The 17,925-nt window shown below is 44.6% G+C and overlaps 1 protein-coding gene across 1 annotated transcript; it reads left to right on the forward strand.

Moving 5' to 3' along the window:
• The first annotated feature begins 456 nt into the window (after nt 1-456).
• On the forward strand, nt 457-1,383 carry LOC138662152 (hydroxycarboxylic acid receptor 2-like). Its single transcript, XM_069747401.1, has one exon. The coding sequence runs from the start codon at nt 457-459 to the stop codon at nt 1,381-1,383; it is 927 nt and encodes a 308-aa protein (XP_069603502.1).
• The last annotated feature ends 16,542 nt before the right edge of the window (nt 1,384-17,925 follow it).

Raw genomic sequence — 17,925 nt, forward strand, 5'->3', positions numbered from 1 at the left:
TACATTTCTCTTTAAAAAAAAAAAATACTACAGACCAAGTACACCTCTTCATAGCGGCAGAATTCCCAAATTTTAGCAGCACAATGCTTCTCAACACGCTGTGAAGTCAATGCCCATGCCAAGTTTGTAAAAAAAAAAAAAAATACTGTAAATGTTCTTTCACTAAACCCAATCAAATATAATAGACTATGGGTTCATGGATGGAAATAATGTGTGTAAAAATGCAAAATGACTTCACTGGTGTTTTACATCATCATGCATCTGCATCTGACCACAGCACGTAAGAATAGGATAAGATTAACATTTCCATTCAATGTCCAACACATCACAAAACCTCAATGGATCCTTAAGTGATGTAACATTTCTAAGTTTCTCAATCTGACGCCATATATAAAAGCTTCTTGGCTACCGGATGCATCATTTGAAAGGAGTTGTCGCTGCAGAGTCATCTTCGTCATGAATAGCAGCTGCTGCATTTTTGAGGAACCCATCATGGACGTTGTTCTACCTCCCGTGCTTCTTGTGGAGTTCATCTGTGGCATAATTGGTAATTGTATTGGCCTGTGGATGATTTACAAGGAGATGAAGTCCTGGAAACCAAACTCTGTGTATATGCTGAGCTTAACTTTGGCAGACTTTGTAGTTCTCCTGTGTGTGCTGTTACGTGCAGATTATTATATCCGTCAAAGAAACTGGATCTATGGAGATATCCCTTGCAGACTAATGCTCTACATCATCGCCGTTGCCAGAGCCGCCGCCATGATTTTCCTATCACTCATTGCTCTCACTCGTTATTATCGAATCCTTTTCCCATTTCACAAAGTGAATAATATCACTGTGAAGCAGGCGGCCTATATCTGCAGTACTCTGTGGGTATGTATTTTCATACTGCACTCATACATATTACCTAATCCACACTTTTTCTACCTTAATAATGCAATACAGTGTGAAAGCTTCACGGTGTGCCCACACGCCTCCATCGCCTGGCAGGATGTGTTCTACGTCTCATTGTCATTCCTGTCCCTGCTGACTATCTCATACTGCACAGTCCGCATTGCTTTCCACCTAAAGTACAATGCTATTGATACCAATGGAAAGGTAGGCAGAGCAATGAGATTCCTTACATTCATCGCAACTGTGTTCAATGTGTGTTACCTGCCCGGCGCTTCCGTCAGAGTTGGCATCTGGGTATTGAAGACCATGAACTATGAAGATTGTATGCACTTTAGATTGTCCAACCTTGCCTTCTTCCTCACTATTTGCCTTACGTACTTCTACAGTGCAATCAATCCGGTATTATATTATTTTTCAAGCCCATCTTCACATAAGCTATTTCCATGTCTGTGTAAAGACTCTACGTATAAGGAGAGTGAAGCCCAGTAAGTACCGTATATCGGACCGCATCGGAAAAAACATAGGGTCCCATTCATTATTGCATTTCTACCTTTTTTTTTTGTTGTTTTGCACCTGTTTTTATTTACACCTTATTCTTTACATTTGTGCCTTTTTTAAAGTCTATTGTATATGTATTTGCCGGTTTGTTTTTTATCTTTGTCATTGTGGGCAGGCTTTGGAGCTTCCCATTTTTCAGCTGATTCATCAATTGCCAATTTTTTTTTTAAACCCTTTCACCACCTTGGGATTTTCTGTCTTTGCATTTCCGTTTTTCGCTCCCCTTCTTCCCAGAGCCATAACTTTTTTCCATTTATCAGTCAATATGGCCGTGTGAGTTGTACCTTTTGAATGACACCATTGGTTTTACCATATCTTGGGAAAAAACTGCAAAATGTGGTCACATTGCAAAAAAAAGTGCACTTCCAGAATTGGTTTTTTTTTTTTACCATGTTTACTAAATGCTAAAACTGACCTGCCATTATGACTCCCCAGATTATTACGAGTTCACAGATACCAAACATGTACAGTTTTTTTTTTTTTTTTTTGTTTTTTTTTTTACAAGATTTGGATTATTTTTCACCACTTAAATAAAAAAAAAGTGTCATTTTTCGAGACCCGTGTCGTCTCTACTTGTCAGGACCTGTGGCTGGATGAGAGCTTATTGATATCATTTTGGGGTAGAAACGATGTTTTGATCACCTGTTTTGCATTTTATTGCAAGACTACATCGACCAAAAAAAGAACGCAATTCAGGCGGTTTTATTTTTTTTCTCATTACGCCATTCACCGATTGGATTAATCCTTTTTATATCTTGATGGATCGGGCGTTTTTGAACGCAGCAATACCAAATGTGTATTTTAAAAATTTTAAAATGGGGCAAATGCAGAGTGATTTTAAAAATATTTAAAAAAATATACCGTAATAGTTCAAAACTTTTTTTTTTTTTTTTACTGGCTTCAATAATCTCCATAGGAGACTTAGAGCTGCTATCATCCAATTACTTTTGCGGCACATAGCAGGGCATCAGCCCTGCTATGTGTAGCTAAAATGATCATCTGCTATGGATGCCAGCACCGGGCCGGTGCTCATAAATCGTCAATGACAACCACAGTGGTCTCCTGTAGACACCGGGATGCCATGCTGACCCATCGGCACCACGCAATCATGTGACAGGGGTGCTGATGGATGAGAATAGTGATGGCGTGCTCATGTTAAATGCTGCTGTCAGACCGTGGCATTTAACATGTTAACAGTCGCGGGTGGATTGCAATTCCACCCACAGCTGTTAGGCACATGACAGTTGATCAAATCAGGAGTCATTTACCAGAAAAGATGTGGATTCAGCACCGGAGCCCGCACCAAAGGGGATACACGATCTAGGACGTACAGTTGTGGCCAAAAGTATTGACACCTCTGCAACTCTGTCAAATAATACTCAGTTTCTTCCTGAAAATGATTGCAATCACAAATTCTTTGGTATTATCATCTTCATTCAATTTGTCTTAAATGAAAAAAAACACAAAAGAGAATGAAGCAGAAAGCAAAACATTGATCATTTCACACAAAACTCCAAAAATGGGCCAGACAAAAGTATTGGCACCCTCAGCCTAATACTTGGTTGCACAACCTTTAGCCAAAATAACTGCGACCAACCACTTCTGGTAACCATCAATGAGTTTCTTACAATGCTCTGCTGGAATTTTAGACCATTCTTCTTTGGCAAACTGCTCCAGGTCCCTGATATTTGAAGGGTGCCTTCTCCAAACTGCCATTTTTAGATCTCTCCACAGGTGTTCTATGGGATTCAGGTCTGGACTCATTGCTGGCCACCTTAGAAGTCTCCAGTGCTTTCTCTCAAACCATTTCTAGTGCTTTTTGAAGTGTGTTTTGGGTCATTGTTCTGCTGGAAGACCCATGACCTCTGAGGGAGACCCAGCTTTCTCACACTGGGCCCTACATTATGCTGCAAAATTTGTTGGTAGTCTTCAGACTTCATAATGCCATGCACACGGTCAAGCAGTCCAGTGCCAGAGGCAGCAAAGCAACCCCAAAACATCAGGGAACCTCCGCCATGTTTGACTGTAGGGACCGTGTTCTTTTCTTTGAATGCCTTTTTTTCTCCTGTAACCTCTATGTTGCTGCCTTTGCCCAAAAAGCTCTACTTTTGTCTCATCTGACCAGAGAACATTGTTACAAAACGTTTTAGGCTTTTACAGGTAAGTTTTGGCAAACTCCAGCCTGGCTTTTTTATGTCTCGGGGTAAGAAGTGGGGTCTTCCTGGGTCTCCTACTATACAGTCCCTTTTCATTCAGACGCCGACGGATAGTACGGGTTGACACTGTTGTGCCCTCGGACTGCAGGGCAGCTTGAACTTGTTTGGATGTTAGTCGAGGTTCTTTATCCAACATCCGCACAATCTTGCGTTGAAATCTCTTGTCAATTTTTCTTTTCTGTCCACATCTAGGGGAGGTTAGCCACAGTGCCATGGGCTTTAAACTTCATGATGACACTGCGCATGGTAGACACAGGAACATTCAGGTCTTTGGAGAAGGACTTGTAGCCTTGAGATTGCTCATGCTTCCTCACAATTTGGTTTCCCAAGTCCTCAGACAGTTCTTTGGTCTTCTTTCTTTTCTCCATGCTCAATGTGGTACACACGAGGACACAGGACAGAGGTTGAGTCAACTTTAATCCATGTCAACTGGCTGCAAGTGTGATTTAGTTATTGCCAACACATGTTAGGTGCCACAAGTAAGTTACAGATGCTGTTAATTACACAAATTAGAGAAGCATCACATGATTTTTCGAACAGTGCCAATACTTTTGTCCACCCCCTTTTTTATGTTTGGTGTGGAATTATATCCAATTTGGCTTTAGGACAATTCTTTTTGTGTTTTTTAATTTAAGACAAATTAAATGAAGATAATAACAAAGAATTTGTGTTTGCAATCATTTTCAGGAAGAAACTGAGTATTATCTGACAGAATTGCAGGGGTGTCAATACTTTTGGCCACAACTGTATATATAGGTCGTGAAGCCGTTAAAAAGGCAATCCATTTTGGTGTAAATATATTCCTGTAGTCTAGTCCCCAGGAGTGATTTTATGTATGCTAGATACTTTGGAATAAATTTTGTGACGATTTAGCATAACATTCAACTTTTTATGCTAAAAAGCCCACAAAATTGGCAAAAATAAAGAGCATTTTCAATTTTGCGGAAAATGTAGGAACCACATGTGCCATTTTAAAGAATTTGCCGCAAAAACTATGAATAAATACTACAAAACAAAAAAATTAAAAGTGAATTTAAAAAAAAGCAAAAAAAAAAAAAAGTAAATGATGAATCAGTGCTATAGAGTGATCTTTAGAAGATATTGCCTATAGAATAACATACAAATATGGTGGCTATGGCCATCGGCTCCATAAAAATATTCAGTACTTGAAGTGTAATGATAATGAGTAGATTGGACCTTTGCATAATAATTATTTTTCTTGTAATCTTATTAACTGCTGTTTTAACAGTTTTTTGAGAACTTGAACAAGAATCTGTGATGCTGTAAGATACATCTGATAACTAAAACCAGCTACTATAAATCTTTAAAGGGCTATTCTAGTTTCAACAAAAACATGTATTTCAAAACATACGCAAAATTTCACCATCCATCTTGGGTTTTTTTCAGTATCTCTACCAACTGGCATTATATAAGACCTTTATTTGCTTACTTTCCAAGAATAAATTGGGTATCTGCCCCACTGCATGGCCTGTTACAAGACGATCAGATACATATATTGTAGCTGTAATCAGTTCTACATATTGTGATTGTCAAATAACCAGGACAGATTTTATTCACTGGAAGTGAGCATTGGTTTATATTACATGACAGCATGCAGAGATCATGAAGGAATCAATACAGAAAATAGTTTTGCATGGTGTATACTGTATATCTAACATTTGCATGGTGTATATATCTGTAACATCCCTTTAAGGCTTTGGCAGTTGTTTAACCTGAGTGTGAATGAGTGTTTTTACTTTATGAACCTATTATACGATCCATATATTTATCTATTGTATATTCCTATGTATGATTACGTCACAATTAAAGCTTTAGGACCAGAAGTTTCCATCTGGACTATCTGATATCTGTGGTGGATGTGTCAATCTAAAATGAATGATGAATATGCCATGTTAAAGAGAGAGATACAAAAGGTAAAGAAACAACAGAGGCCTCATTCACACATCCGAATTTCACGTACAAGTGCTATTTGACCGGCGTCACACTAGAGAGAAATCCGGACGAGGGAGAGGCGCAAAAACAACGCATTGCACACGGACCAATGTTTCTCTATGGGGCAGCTCCCATCAGCCGTATATTTCTCGGCCGTATTTTACGGGCTAATAAAATAGCAGCATGCTGCGATTGTCAGCGTATTCCTCCAAAAATCCACCAATGCAAGTCTATGGGTGCGGGAAAAATACGGATTACACACGGACCACACGTCTGACTTGCGGGAAATACGCAGCAGTGTCCTATAGAGAAGCCGGTAATTCATAGGGGTGTACAGTAAAATCACACTGACAGGTTAGAATAGAATAGATAAAATAAATGTCTACACATAGAATAGGTATGTATTTAATACAGAGCCAGATAGCAAAAGCAATTGAATTACCGGTTTTTATGCTATCTCCTTATCAAACCCGACAGGATATGAGACATGGTTTACATACAGTAAACCATTTCATGCTTTCATTTAATGCTTCATGCAGATATGGCTCCATAGATGCCCCATACAATGCTCCATGCAGTTATGGTCCCATATAATGCTCCATGCAGTTCTTGCCATGCATTGTGCCACATGTAATGCTGCTGCACTAAAAAAAAAAAAAAAAATGACACTCACCTCTCGTCGCTGTTCCTCAGCGTCCCGTCTCTCCGCACTGACTGTTCAGGCAGAGCGCGGCGCGCACACTAATACATCATCGCCCCCTCGGACCTGAACAGTCACTGCAAGAGGACGGGAAGACGAGGCGGCGGTGGAACGCGGAAAGGTGAATATGACATACTTACCTGCTCCCGGCGCTCCTGACGCGGTCCCTGCATGTCCCACGGTCTTCGGGAGCGGCAGCTCCTTCCTGTAGTGAGCGGTCACATTGTACCGCCCAGTACAGTAATGAATATGCGGCTCCACCCCTATGGGAGTGGAGTCCATATTCATAACTTTAATGAGCGGTACCAGTGACCGCTGAACAGGGGAAGAAGCTGCAGGCGCCCAAAGACCGTGGGACATGCAGGGACCACGTCAGGAGCGCTGGGAGCAGGTGAGTATTTGACAGGCGTCGCTCCCCCTCACCCGCCAACCCCCCCCCCGCGCCTTTCATGACTCGAGTATAAGCCGAAAAAGGCACTTTCAGCCCATTTTTGGGGGCAGAAAACCTCGGCTTATACTCGAGTATATATGGTACATAAGACTATTTGATAGTGTTTCATTTTAAGGTAGTGGAATGTGTAAAAGAAAACAAAACAGCATTTTTGCCTTTTTTTTTAGTTTTTCACAGAAGGGGTTAAATAATGTTTAGAAGATCAGGTGGTCCCAGACACTGAAATTCCAAATAAGTGTTTTGTAGCGCAGCGGGGTTGGTTTAGTGTGACAGACAGTGAACACAGGAAAAGTTCACAGCAAAACATCTTTATTGTCCCAAACTCACATAGCACACGGCATCCTCTGGATCGCAGCCGGGAAACAAGATAGTCCATAAGTGTGTCCGGTTGCTGAGGGTGACTGCACCACTATATCACGCTGCGGGGTGCCAGGAGTTTGCTCTGCTTGGCTCTGTGTTCCCTCACACAGGCAAAGCTTTTGCAGAGCCGACTACTCTGCTTGCTACAAATGCCACACTGACACATCCAAATCATATAATGCAGGATATTTAACAATCAACCTGTGGCCGTAGGCCACATGGAAAACCCGGCCGGAGGGAACGGACCAACCCCACTATCTTCCTGTAATCAGTTTCAAAAATAAAATCCCACAAATGGTTTTTCTAAACAATGCCTTGGCCAAATAGCTTGACCAGGTCCACACTTGTACTTTGCCTTGTGATTCACAGGTTTCCTGCTGTGAATACAAGACACTCCTGCGGGTCTAAAGGCCCCGTCACACATAGCGAGATCGCTAGCGAGATCGCTGCTGAGTCACAAGTTTTGTGACGCAACAGCGATCTCATTAGCGATCTCGCTATGTGTGACACGTACCAGCGATCAGGCCCCTGCTGTGAGATCGCTGGTCGTGTCGGAATGGCCTGGGCCATTTTTTGATCGTTGAGGTCCCGCTGACATCGCTGAATCGGCGTGTGTGACGCCGATTCAGCGATGTCTTCGCTGGTAACCAGGGTAAACATCGGGTAACTAAGCGCAGGGCCGCGCTTAGTAACCCGATGTTTACCCTGGTTACCATCCTAAAAGTAAAAAAACAAACGCTACATACTTACCTATCGCTGTCTGTCCTCGGCGCTCAGCTTCTCTGGTCTGGCTGTGAGCGCCGGGCAGCCGGAAAGCAGAGCGGTGACGTCACCGCTCTGCTTTCCGGCCGCTGTGCTCACAGCCAGACCAGAGAAGCAGAGCACCGAGGACAGACAGCGATAGGTAAGTATGTAGCGTTTGTTTTTTTTACTTTAACGATGGTAACCAGGGTAAGACATCGCTGAATCGGCATCACACACGCCGATTCAGCGATGTCAGCGGGACCTCAATGATCAAAAAATGGCCCAGGCCATTCCGACACGACCAGCGATCTCACAGCAGGGGCCTGATCGCTGGTACGTGTCACACATAGCGAGATCGCTACGGAGATCGCTGTTGCGTCACAAAACTTGTGACTCAGCAGCGATCTCGCTAGCGATCTCGCTATGTGTGACGGGGCCTTTACTTTGGAGAAATCCAAACAACTGAGATAACTCAGGAGGGAAAGCTCTACTTGACAAAACTGAACTGTTTAAACACTTGCAACAGCAAAGCAAGGTAAGCCTGTACAGATAACTGGAAGGTAACACAGATCCAAACAGTGCAGGTTTACAGGTAGCCAGACGGTTCGATCTTCTGACCCCTCTCTGTCGCAGTATCTCTGTGACAATACCACTTAGGTCGGGGTCACACTTGCGAGTGCAATGCGAGAAACTTGCGTGACTCTCTCGTCTCAATACCCGGCAGTGCTGCCGGCACTCGGGACCGAAGCGTTCAGCTTCATAAAAATACATGCAGCCACACGCTCCGGTTCCGAGTGCTGGCAGCAGTGCTGGGTATTGAGGCGCGAGTTTCTCGCATTGCACTCGCAAGAGTGACTCCGGCCTTAGGAGAAAGATAACAATGTACAATAGAAGTATACCTACGCAAACAAATAATTAATTTCTGATGCAGAGTATAAAATAATAATTAAGAGACCACCGCATCAAAACCCTGTCATGGGCAGCCCAATCTCCAGCCCTGAACCCCATTGAAAACCTCTGGAATGTAACCAAGAGGATGCTGGATATTCACAAGCCATCAAACAAAGAAGAACTGCTTACATTTTTGCGCCAGTAGCAGTGTGAAAGTGGTGGAAAGCATGAAAGCTGTGATTAAAAATCATAGTTATTCCACAAAATATTGATTTCTGAACTCTTCCTCAGTTAAAACATTAGTTTGTTGTTTCTAAATGATTCTGAACTTGTTTTCTTTGCATTATTTGAGGTGTCAAAGCACTTTTTTTTTTAATTTTGACCATTTTTCTTTTTCAGAAAAAAAAAATACAAAATTTATTGCTTAGAAATTCAGAGACATGTTGCCAGAAGTTTATAGAATACATGAACAATTTACATTTTACTCAAAACTATACCTAAAGAGAAAAACTGAAAATTTTGCAGTGGTCTCTTAATTTTTGCCAGAGCTATAAGTGATGTAACCCAGAGTATTTTTCTTTAGTGCATGTAAAAAGTAGGGTGTTGTTTAGTGCACCTGGGTCCATGTTGCGGGTAGCTATGAGAGATGGGCAGGTCTGGCTACTCACATACCTCACCTGTGGGTGTGGCTACAGCCTACATAATGGAGGCTGTTTGGCACATGGTCTATGTGTTGGGAGGGAGAAGTGCGTGTGTGGCTCCAGACCGAGCTCGAGTGCTGGACATTACCCCAGCCTGTGTCCCCACAGGCCTGGCGGAGCAGAGCCCTGCTAAGAACATTTATGCTTTGTTTTTGCCTGCTCTAAAGGCAGTTTACCTTTTGTTGGTGCTTCTGGGTATATGGAGCAATAAACCTACATGAAGGAAAATGTGAAAAAATTGGAGTTTTTCCTTTTCTTTTTCAAAAGAAAATATAGTGCATACAAAATAAAAATGTACATGGTCAACATGACCAAGTCAACGCGTTTCAACTGCACTAGGCAGTCTTACTTATGCCTAGTGCAGTCGAAATGACTGGGTCATGTCGACCATGTACATTTTTCTTTTGAATGCACTATAATTTCTTTTGAAAAATGAGAGGTCAGATTCTGAGCCCCAGGTGGATGGTGGATAGAGCAACTAGGTGAGCTGGAATAAAGTTTCTATAAATCCACATGAACTTTTAAAGAAATGTGCCTCCTGTTTTCCTCCTGTTGCACCTGAGTACGATGTCTACAATTGGTGCTAGACTGCGGGGATCGGTCCAGGAGGTACCTGGGAGAAGTAAAGCAGGTGATTGCTGTGGATTGGCGGATCCACGAACTCTGGGCGGCTTGCTGTGGATCGGCAGGTCCACGAACTCCGGCGGCTTGCTGTGGATCAGCAGGTCCACGAAATCTGCAGAGCGGAGCCATGCAGAGAAGTGTGGAGCCTTGCTGTGGGGAACTGTTGGGGCAGATAGATTGCCGCGCTCAGGCGGTGAGGGGCCTGTAAGGACTGGCGGAACGTACCGAGTTAATATAGATGTTATAATTGGTGCGTTCACAGCCCGGGGTCCACCGTGCAGGAGAGAACCTGCTGCTAGAAGATGACGGCACTATATGGCGGTATAAGTGAACTCAGTTACTTCACTGAGTCGCACTGAAAAGAACACGCTGTGTCCTGTTAGCGTCACAGAGGAACACAGCTAACTGCTGAGCTGATGGCAGTCAGTGGTCACGCACACAGAGAAGCACACAAACACTCCTCTCCGGTGGAACCGGAATTCTAGTGGCTATTAGCCAGCCCTGAATACATACATACATACATACAAACTCCTCACCGGAGGTGCCGGTATTCTAGAAGCTTATTTCAGCCAAACCCTATCCACATACAGGCGCGACAACAAATAGCAAGCTCATAACATGAAGTGATACTAGCGCATGGCCGAGCGGCCATGCAAACCTTTTATAGCTGCAGCAGCTTCAGGACTCCTAGAGGACCAATGGAAGCTGCTACAATACCAGAGCAACTTCAGGAATTCCTAGAGGACCAATGAAAGCTTCAGCAGATTGTGACGCCCAGGAGACCGGGATACCCAGCACCGGACCAATGGAGTCTGTCTCTTGAGGGGGATGTCACGGGTGGCTTGACCCGGTGCTGTGGCCTCAGGCAATGCACAGTGTAAGGGGTATCATGAGGGGACAGGCACTTACTTGATCAGCAGCAGGTTCTCCCAGCGGTGACGATCCCGATCCTGGATAGATGGCTATTGTCCAAATGAAAGACTGAGGCACTGAAACGTTTAACCAGTTTACTTTAACATAAAAGGATTTACAACCAGTCCTGTCACCGGAGTCTGTATGGGAACTCTGAGTTACTTTGACCCTGCCGGGGTCTTCGCCTCTTATTGTGCGCAATTTCTGTGTGGCCCTGCTGCTGTATGTGAACTGGCTGCCGGCCCAATCTGTCCCCTCCGGGTCCTGGTTCGACGGGCAACCCGAGTCCTTTTATCGGTTTACCCCCTCTGGGAGTACCGCTGAACTCTGTGTCTGTTGCTGCGTCCGGCCCTAGTGAAGCTGATATCACCTCACGTTTTTCCGGTTGCTGTATTATATATAATGAATACAGCCACGGATCCGGTATCCGTCTTTGCGCCTGTTCTGGGTAGTGATTAATGCTACCCGGTTCTCACAATGTCCTTTTTCTCTATCCCTCTTCTCCTCAGGCCGGTGATTTAGGCCTGGTAACAGTCACAGGGCTGTTAGAGATTCAACTGTATGACCTCTCACTTTCAGCTCCTTGGCCCAACTGCCATTTCTTCTCTCAGACCAGAATGGATCAAGGGGAGTCTCTGGAGCTCCCCCTTCTGGCCGGAGGTGGTAGTGCAGTCTTGCTATTTTAGTATTTGTACTTACTGTCAGTAACTATTTTTGTGGCAAATACCCCTAGGGGTGCCACATTCCCCCTTAGTTAAGAACAGTACTCCGGGACTGTGGGACAATAACATTTTGAAATAACAATTAATATGTACAGAGTCTTAAAAATGAAAAGTTACAAAAACCACTCAAGGAAACAAAAATAGAGTTCTGTAAAAAGTCACTTCAAATAGCGTCCATTAATACAGTTCTATCCTTGAAGGTATTAGGAAAGGCACTGTACTTAGTGTCCAGGAATTTAGTTCCATTTTTCCAACGGAGTTATCAATATAAAGTCTAAAGAAAGTTCAAAAAGAGCAAAAAGCAAAGTTCAAAAAGCAGTCTTTCCGAAGCTTTGATTTAGTGCCTCCGGGCTGATAAAAAGTTCAAGAATATGCAATAAGTTCATACAGACAAGTCTCTGTAGGCACTGGGCTTAAACGTTGCAGACTGATAACAATGACTATACTACATTTTCTGTTTAACTATATACGGCATAACATATATACAATTCACATTATGAGCTTTATAGTTGGTAATCTGCATACCTGGCCGGTAATTGACCCTGGGTACTACGCTGTGATCTACGTAATAGCGGTGTCTCTTCATGTGGTGTACTACTGTCTACTGCGGATGTAGTATCTGCCCGCTCTGCTAAAGATAATTCCACGACTATGGAGTTGGCAAGTCCACCGTGAATGGGATTACTCTGACCAGGAATCTGTTCTTCCTGGCCTGGAACCTCCTGTAGTACGGGGTCAGCCTCTTCCTGTCTTGGGACTTCTGGTATTGGGTTCGGTGTTGGGTAAAAGGCCACCATGGGAACCACTACTGCACCATGGTATGTTAGTAGGGTTTTGGGAAAGTCTCCTATACAGGTGTGATACACTTCCTCTTCTTTTTCCTTTACTGGTTGAACCTGTATGGGTTGAATAACTTCTGGTTCTGGCTGGACAACGTCTGGCTCTTTCAATGCTTCCGGACATAATTTAAGATTGTCTCTTGACACTAGTACAGATGTTAAGCCTCCGTTTTTGCTAATGAGACACATTTTAGGATTATCCACTCTTGTTGGTAAAACTGTGTAGGGTACGGCTTCCCACTGATTGTCCAGTTTATTGGTTCGACGATTTCTCTTGAGCACTTGGTCACCCGGTCTTAATGGGGTCGCTAGAGCATTCTGGTTGAAAGTTCGCTCTTGTCTTTCTCTAGTTTGCTGAAGGCTTCTTTCCACACTCTCTTGCACTTGGCGATACTGCTTTTGCCGTATGATATCCCAATTGGAGTCTTGAACTTCTGCGTCTGGTTTCAGAATTCCCATTTCTAGATCGATTGGTAATTGGCCGGGTCTTGCACGCATAAGGTAAGCTGGGGTGCAGTTGGTGGAGCTCACCGGGACATGATTATACAGATCCACCAAGTCAGGCAATTTCTCTGGCCATTGATTCCTTTCTGTCTCAGGTAAAGTCTTTAGTAGGTCTATTACAATATGGTTCATCTTCTCGCATAAGCCGTTTGTTTGTGGATGATAGGCCGTCGTCCGGATCTTTTTGCAACCATACATATTACAGAATTCTCTGAAGATCTCTGATTCAAAGGCTGTACCTTGGTCGGTGAGAACCTGTTCCGGATATCCATGGGGTCTACAAAAGTACGTTTGGAAAGCTTTGGCTGCTGTTTTTGCTGTCAGATCTTTTACGGGTACTACTACCAAGAAACGTGAATAATGGTCCACGATGGTCAAGGCATAGACATAGCCGGACCGGCTTGGTGTCAACTTCACGTGGTCCATGGCTACAAGTTCAAGTGGTTGTTTGGTGATTATGGGCTGCAGTGGTGCTCTTTGGTTCTTTTGATCGTTTCTTCTGAGGTTGCACGGGCCACAATTTCTGCACCACTGTTCGATTGATTTTCTCATCCCGACCCAATAAAATCTTTCTCTTAGAAGTACTTCTAACTTTTTCCAACCGAAGTGACCAGCACCATTATGGTAAGCTTCGAGGACCATCTTCACATCTTGTTTAGGCACAATAATCTGCCAAACCAATTCATGTGTTTTCGGATTGGTGTATCTTCTACAGAGCTTCCCTTGATACAGGAACATTTTGCCTCTCTCTTTCCAGAGTTGATGCGTCTCTTCTGGGGCATCCTCATCGGGATATGCACTTTGCTCAGCCAACAGTTCCTTCACCAACTTCACAGCCGGATTGCTGTCTTGGGTGTCAGCCCATCTATGGTGTGCTAACGGATTAAAATTCACCTCTTGTTGTTTCTGATAGGTACTTGACTGATGATGTTTTGCCTTGGGACGATGGAAGGCTGGTAGTTCAATTTCTTCAAGCTCCCCCGTTTCCTCTTCTACATCTCTCAAGTGTGGCATCCGGGATAGGGCATCGGCATTTCCATTCTTGCGACCTGCTCGATACTTGATTATGAAGTTGTAATTAGATAACCGGGCTATCCATCGCTGTTCTAACGCACCTAATTTGGCTGTGTCCAGGTGGGTCAACGGATTGTTGTCAGTATAGACAATAAATTTTGCAGCGGCCAGATAGTGTTTGAAACGCTCCGTCACAGCCCAAACTACTGCCAGTAGTTCCAATTTGAAGGAGCTGTAATTTTCTGAATTTCTTTCAGTAGGCCAGAGCTTTCTACTTGCAAAGGCGATGACTTTCTCCCGACCTTCTTGCTTTTGTGACAGCACCGCTCCTAGTCCCACATTACTGGCATCGGTGTAGAGGATGAAAGGTTTATGGTAATCTGGGTATGCCAGAACCTCTTCTCCGGTTAGTGCCTTCTTTAGTTGTTCAAAGGAGTCTTCCCTTTCGTCGTTCCACTGAAAAGGAGGGTTTCGGTTTGAAGGTTTCTTCGTCTGCCCTACCAAGGTGTCTTGCAAGGGTGCTGCCAACTTGGTAAATCCTTTTATAAATCTGCGATAGTAACCCACCAATCCCAGGAATTGTCTCACTTCTTTTGCGCTGGTAGGTCTTGGCCAATCCCTTATGGCGCTTATTTTCTCGGGATCTGGTGCTACTCCCTCCGAACTCACGATGTGTCCCAGGTACTGTACCTTTGGCTTGAGAAGGTGACATTTGGATGGCTTGACTTTCATGCCATACCTGGATAAGGCTTCGAACACTTCTGCCAGGTCTATTAAGTGTTGTTCGTAAGTCTTTGAGTAGACGATCACATCATCTAGGTACAGGAGGACGGTCTCGAAGTTCTTGTGTCCGAGGCAGCATTCCATCAGCCGCTGGAAGGTACCGGATGCGTTGCAGAGTCCGAACGGCATGCGATTAAATTCACATAGACCCATTGGTGTGGTGAATGCCGTCTTTTCCTTATCTCTCTCAGCCACAGGGACTTGCCAATACCCGCTTGTTAAGTCTAAGGTGGAAAAATAATTAGCAGATTTCAAAGCAGTTAAGGACTCTTCTATCCTAGGCAAGGGGTAGGCGTCTTTATGGGTGATGTTATTAATCTTCCGGTAGTCTACGCACATTCTCATGGTTCCGTCCTTTTTTTTGACAATCACTAGAGGGGCCGCCCAGGGGCTACAGCTGTCTCTTATTACCCCGGCCTGTTTCATTTCCCTCAGCATATCTTTTGCACATTGATAGTGAGCGGGCGGTATGGGTCTATATCTTTCTTTTATTGGGGGATGGTCACCTGTGGGGATTGTGTGTTCTACCCCTTCTATCCGTCCGAAGTCCAATGGGTGTTTACTGAAGACTTGTTCATATTCCGTCACTAGCCTATACACCCCTTGTTTTTGATGGGTAGGTGTTGAATTTATGCCCACGTGTAGCTGTTGGCACCAATCCTCAATTTCTCCATCTGAGCCATTGCCTTCCACCTGACAGGTTGGTTCTAAGGGCTCAATGGTTGTGATGGCATTGTTGTCAACAGTATATAGCTTTGCCATTGTAGCATACCTTGGCAAAGTGACCTCTTCCTCTCCACAGTTCAAAAGTCGTACCGGTACTCGTCCCCGGTGTACCTCGACTATCCCTCGTGCTGTGAGTATAGTGGGCCTGCTGTCGGTGTACACTGGTTCTATTAAGGCTTGATAATCTCGTCCCTTAGTACCAATGGCTGCTCTACACCATACCAGCATTTCTGTTTTTGGTGGGATTACAATAGACGTTGCATCACTTACCCTCACACTGCCGATTTCTCCACCTGCAACTTCTACCTGTTGCCTTAACATCAATACTTTTATTTCCCTCCGGAGAACTTTCTGCTGGCAGGATTGGGCAGTTTCAGCAATTTGCTGTAAGACAGAAATGACTTCGGAAAAGCAGTTCTCTAACACATTCATTCCTATCAATACAGTTGGTTCACAGTTCCGCCGGTCAACATCAACAACAATTATACCCTGTTTCTTCAGTTCTACTTTACCAATCTTTATGGTCATCTCCCTGAATCCTAGTTTCGGTACCAACTTACCATTACTGGCCCATATATCTAGTTCAACATCAGAGGGCCCTTTATCAATATTTGCATCAGCCCAGTACCTCTTATAAAGGATATACGGTATAGATGAAATCTGGGAACCTGTGTCCAGCAAAGCGTTGAGGGGAATTCCGTCCAGCACGATAGGGATAATGGGTCGTCCTCCGATGTACCTGTCGTGCCAGGGTGTTGGGCCTTGAAAGTTCATCCCTGCGAAGCGGCCCGCATTCCCAGGGGATTCCCGTTTAAATCACAATCTCGTGCAAAGTGGCCCGGCTGCTGGCAACGGCGGCAAATGGGCTGTCCATCCGGTTGGTAGCGGTCGCGGGGTCGTCCTCTCCATGTCCGGTATCTCCGGGGTCTCATCCATGGAACATCCTCTCTACAGTTTGCCAACTCCATCTTGTGTCCTCTCATCTCCTGCATGGTTTTAGCCATTGAAGCAACAACATCAGCTAAAGAGTCAAGCTTTTGTTGAAGAGCCTCATTAGTACTGGGCCCCAGGGGCTTAGCAATGGCCCCAGACATAGCTGATGTCACTGGCACTCCCTGTTGTTGAGGTGCCTCTGCCATGGGTTGCGCAGGATCCTGATCCCGAGGTGCCTCTGCCAGCTGGAGACGTATAGCGCTCTCCTTTAATTGGGCAAATGTCAATTCAGGGTTCTTAAAAACAAGCATGCTCACATGCCCCCGGTGAGAAGGGGTGTAGAGTCCCTCAATAAATTGATCTCTTAGCAGTTTATCCGCTCCGGTGTTAAAAATGGGTTCAGCCAGTGTAAGTGATTTAAGGGCTTCCTGCAGGTTTAAGGCAAAGTCTCTCACGCCCTCATTAGCTTTTTGTTTGCAATTAAAGAATCGTATTTTAGCTTTGCTGCTGGCCGTGGTTTCAAATGTAGCTTTTAATCCAGCAAATATGCGTTCAACAGTGCCTTTTAGATCAGCTGCCCATGCTGTGACTTCTCGCTTAGCATGGCCACTTAACTGCATCATCAGGAGACTAACACGCTGAACTTCACCCACAGGGAACATGTCAAAATGGGCCAGCATCTTTTCTCTGAAATCGTCAAGGGTATTAGGCTCACCTTCATACATTGGAAGCCATGGGCCACCCGGGGTATATGGCATCAGTATCGGCATGATGGGTGCCACTCCTTGCACCGCTGCGCTGCCGGACTCTCTATTGACACTCTGTTTTTCAGCTGCATTAGCGTTGCCGGGTGCTGCGGCGTCTCCGTGCTGCGACATACTGTGCCCCCTTAGTTCTGATGTCAGAGCGCTCAGCTTGGTGCCGCCCACAATGACACGCCCCCTGCTGCTCCCACCCACCGCGCTCTGTAATGGCGGATTCTGAAGTTTTTCAGTTAGACTGGGGCTCAGGTGATGGCGTAGCTCAATTAACAGTCTCGTGCCTAACGGTTATGAAGTGATTACCTCAGGGGATGGCGGCCATCTTTACTCCATTATAACCAATGGGGAAAAGTCACTTTCAATAGTTTTCAATGGGGAATGGATTTTTCTTTAATAAAGTCAATTTTCAAGATTTTTCATCCCAGTTTTCACAGTTTTGGGCTCCAATCACGGCACACAATACCCGGTATACGGGCTGGCTAGATCCTGTTCGTGACGCCAATTGTGACGCCCAGGAGACCGGGATACCCAGCACCGGACCAATGGAGTCTGTCTCTTGAGGGGGATGTCACGGGTGGCTTGACCCGGTGCTGTGGCCTCAGGCAATGCACAGTGTAAGGGGTATCATGAGGGGACAGG

Source organism: Ranitomeya imitator, chromosome 1 (genome assembly GCF_032444005.1).
Source record: "Ranitomeya imitator isolate aRanImi1 chromosome 1, aRanImi1.pri, whole genome shotgun sequence".
In the NCBI taxonomy this organism is placed as follows: domain Eukaryota; kingdom Metazoa; phylum Chordata; class Amphibia; order Anura; family Dendrobatidae; genus Ranitomeya; species Ranitomeya imitator.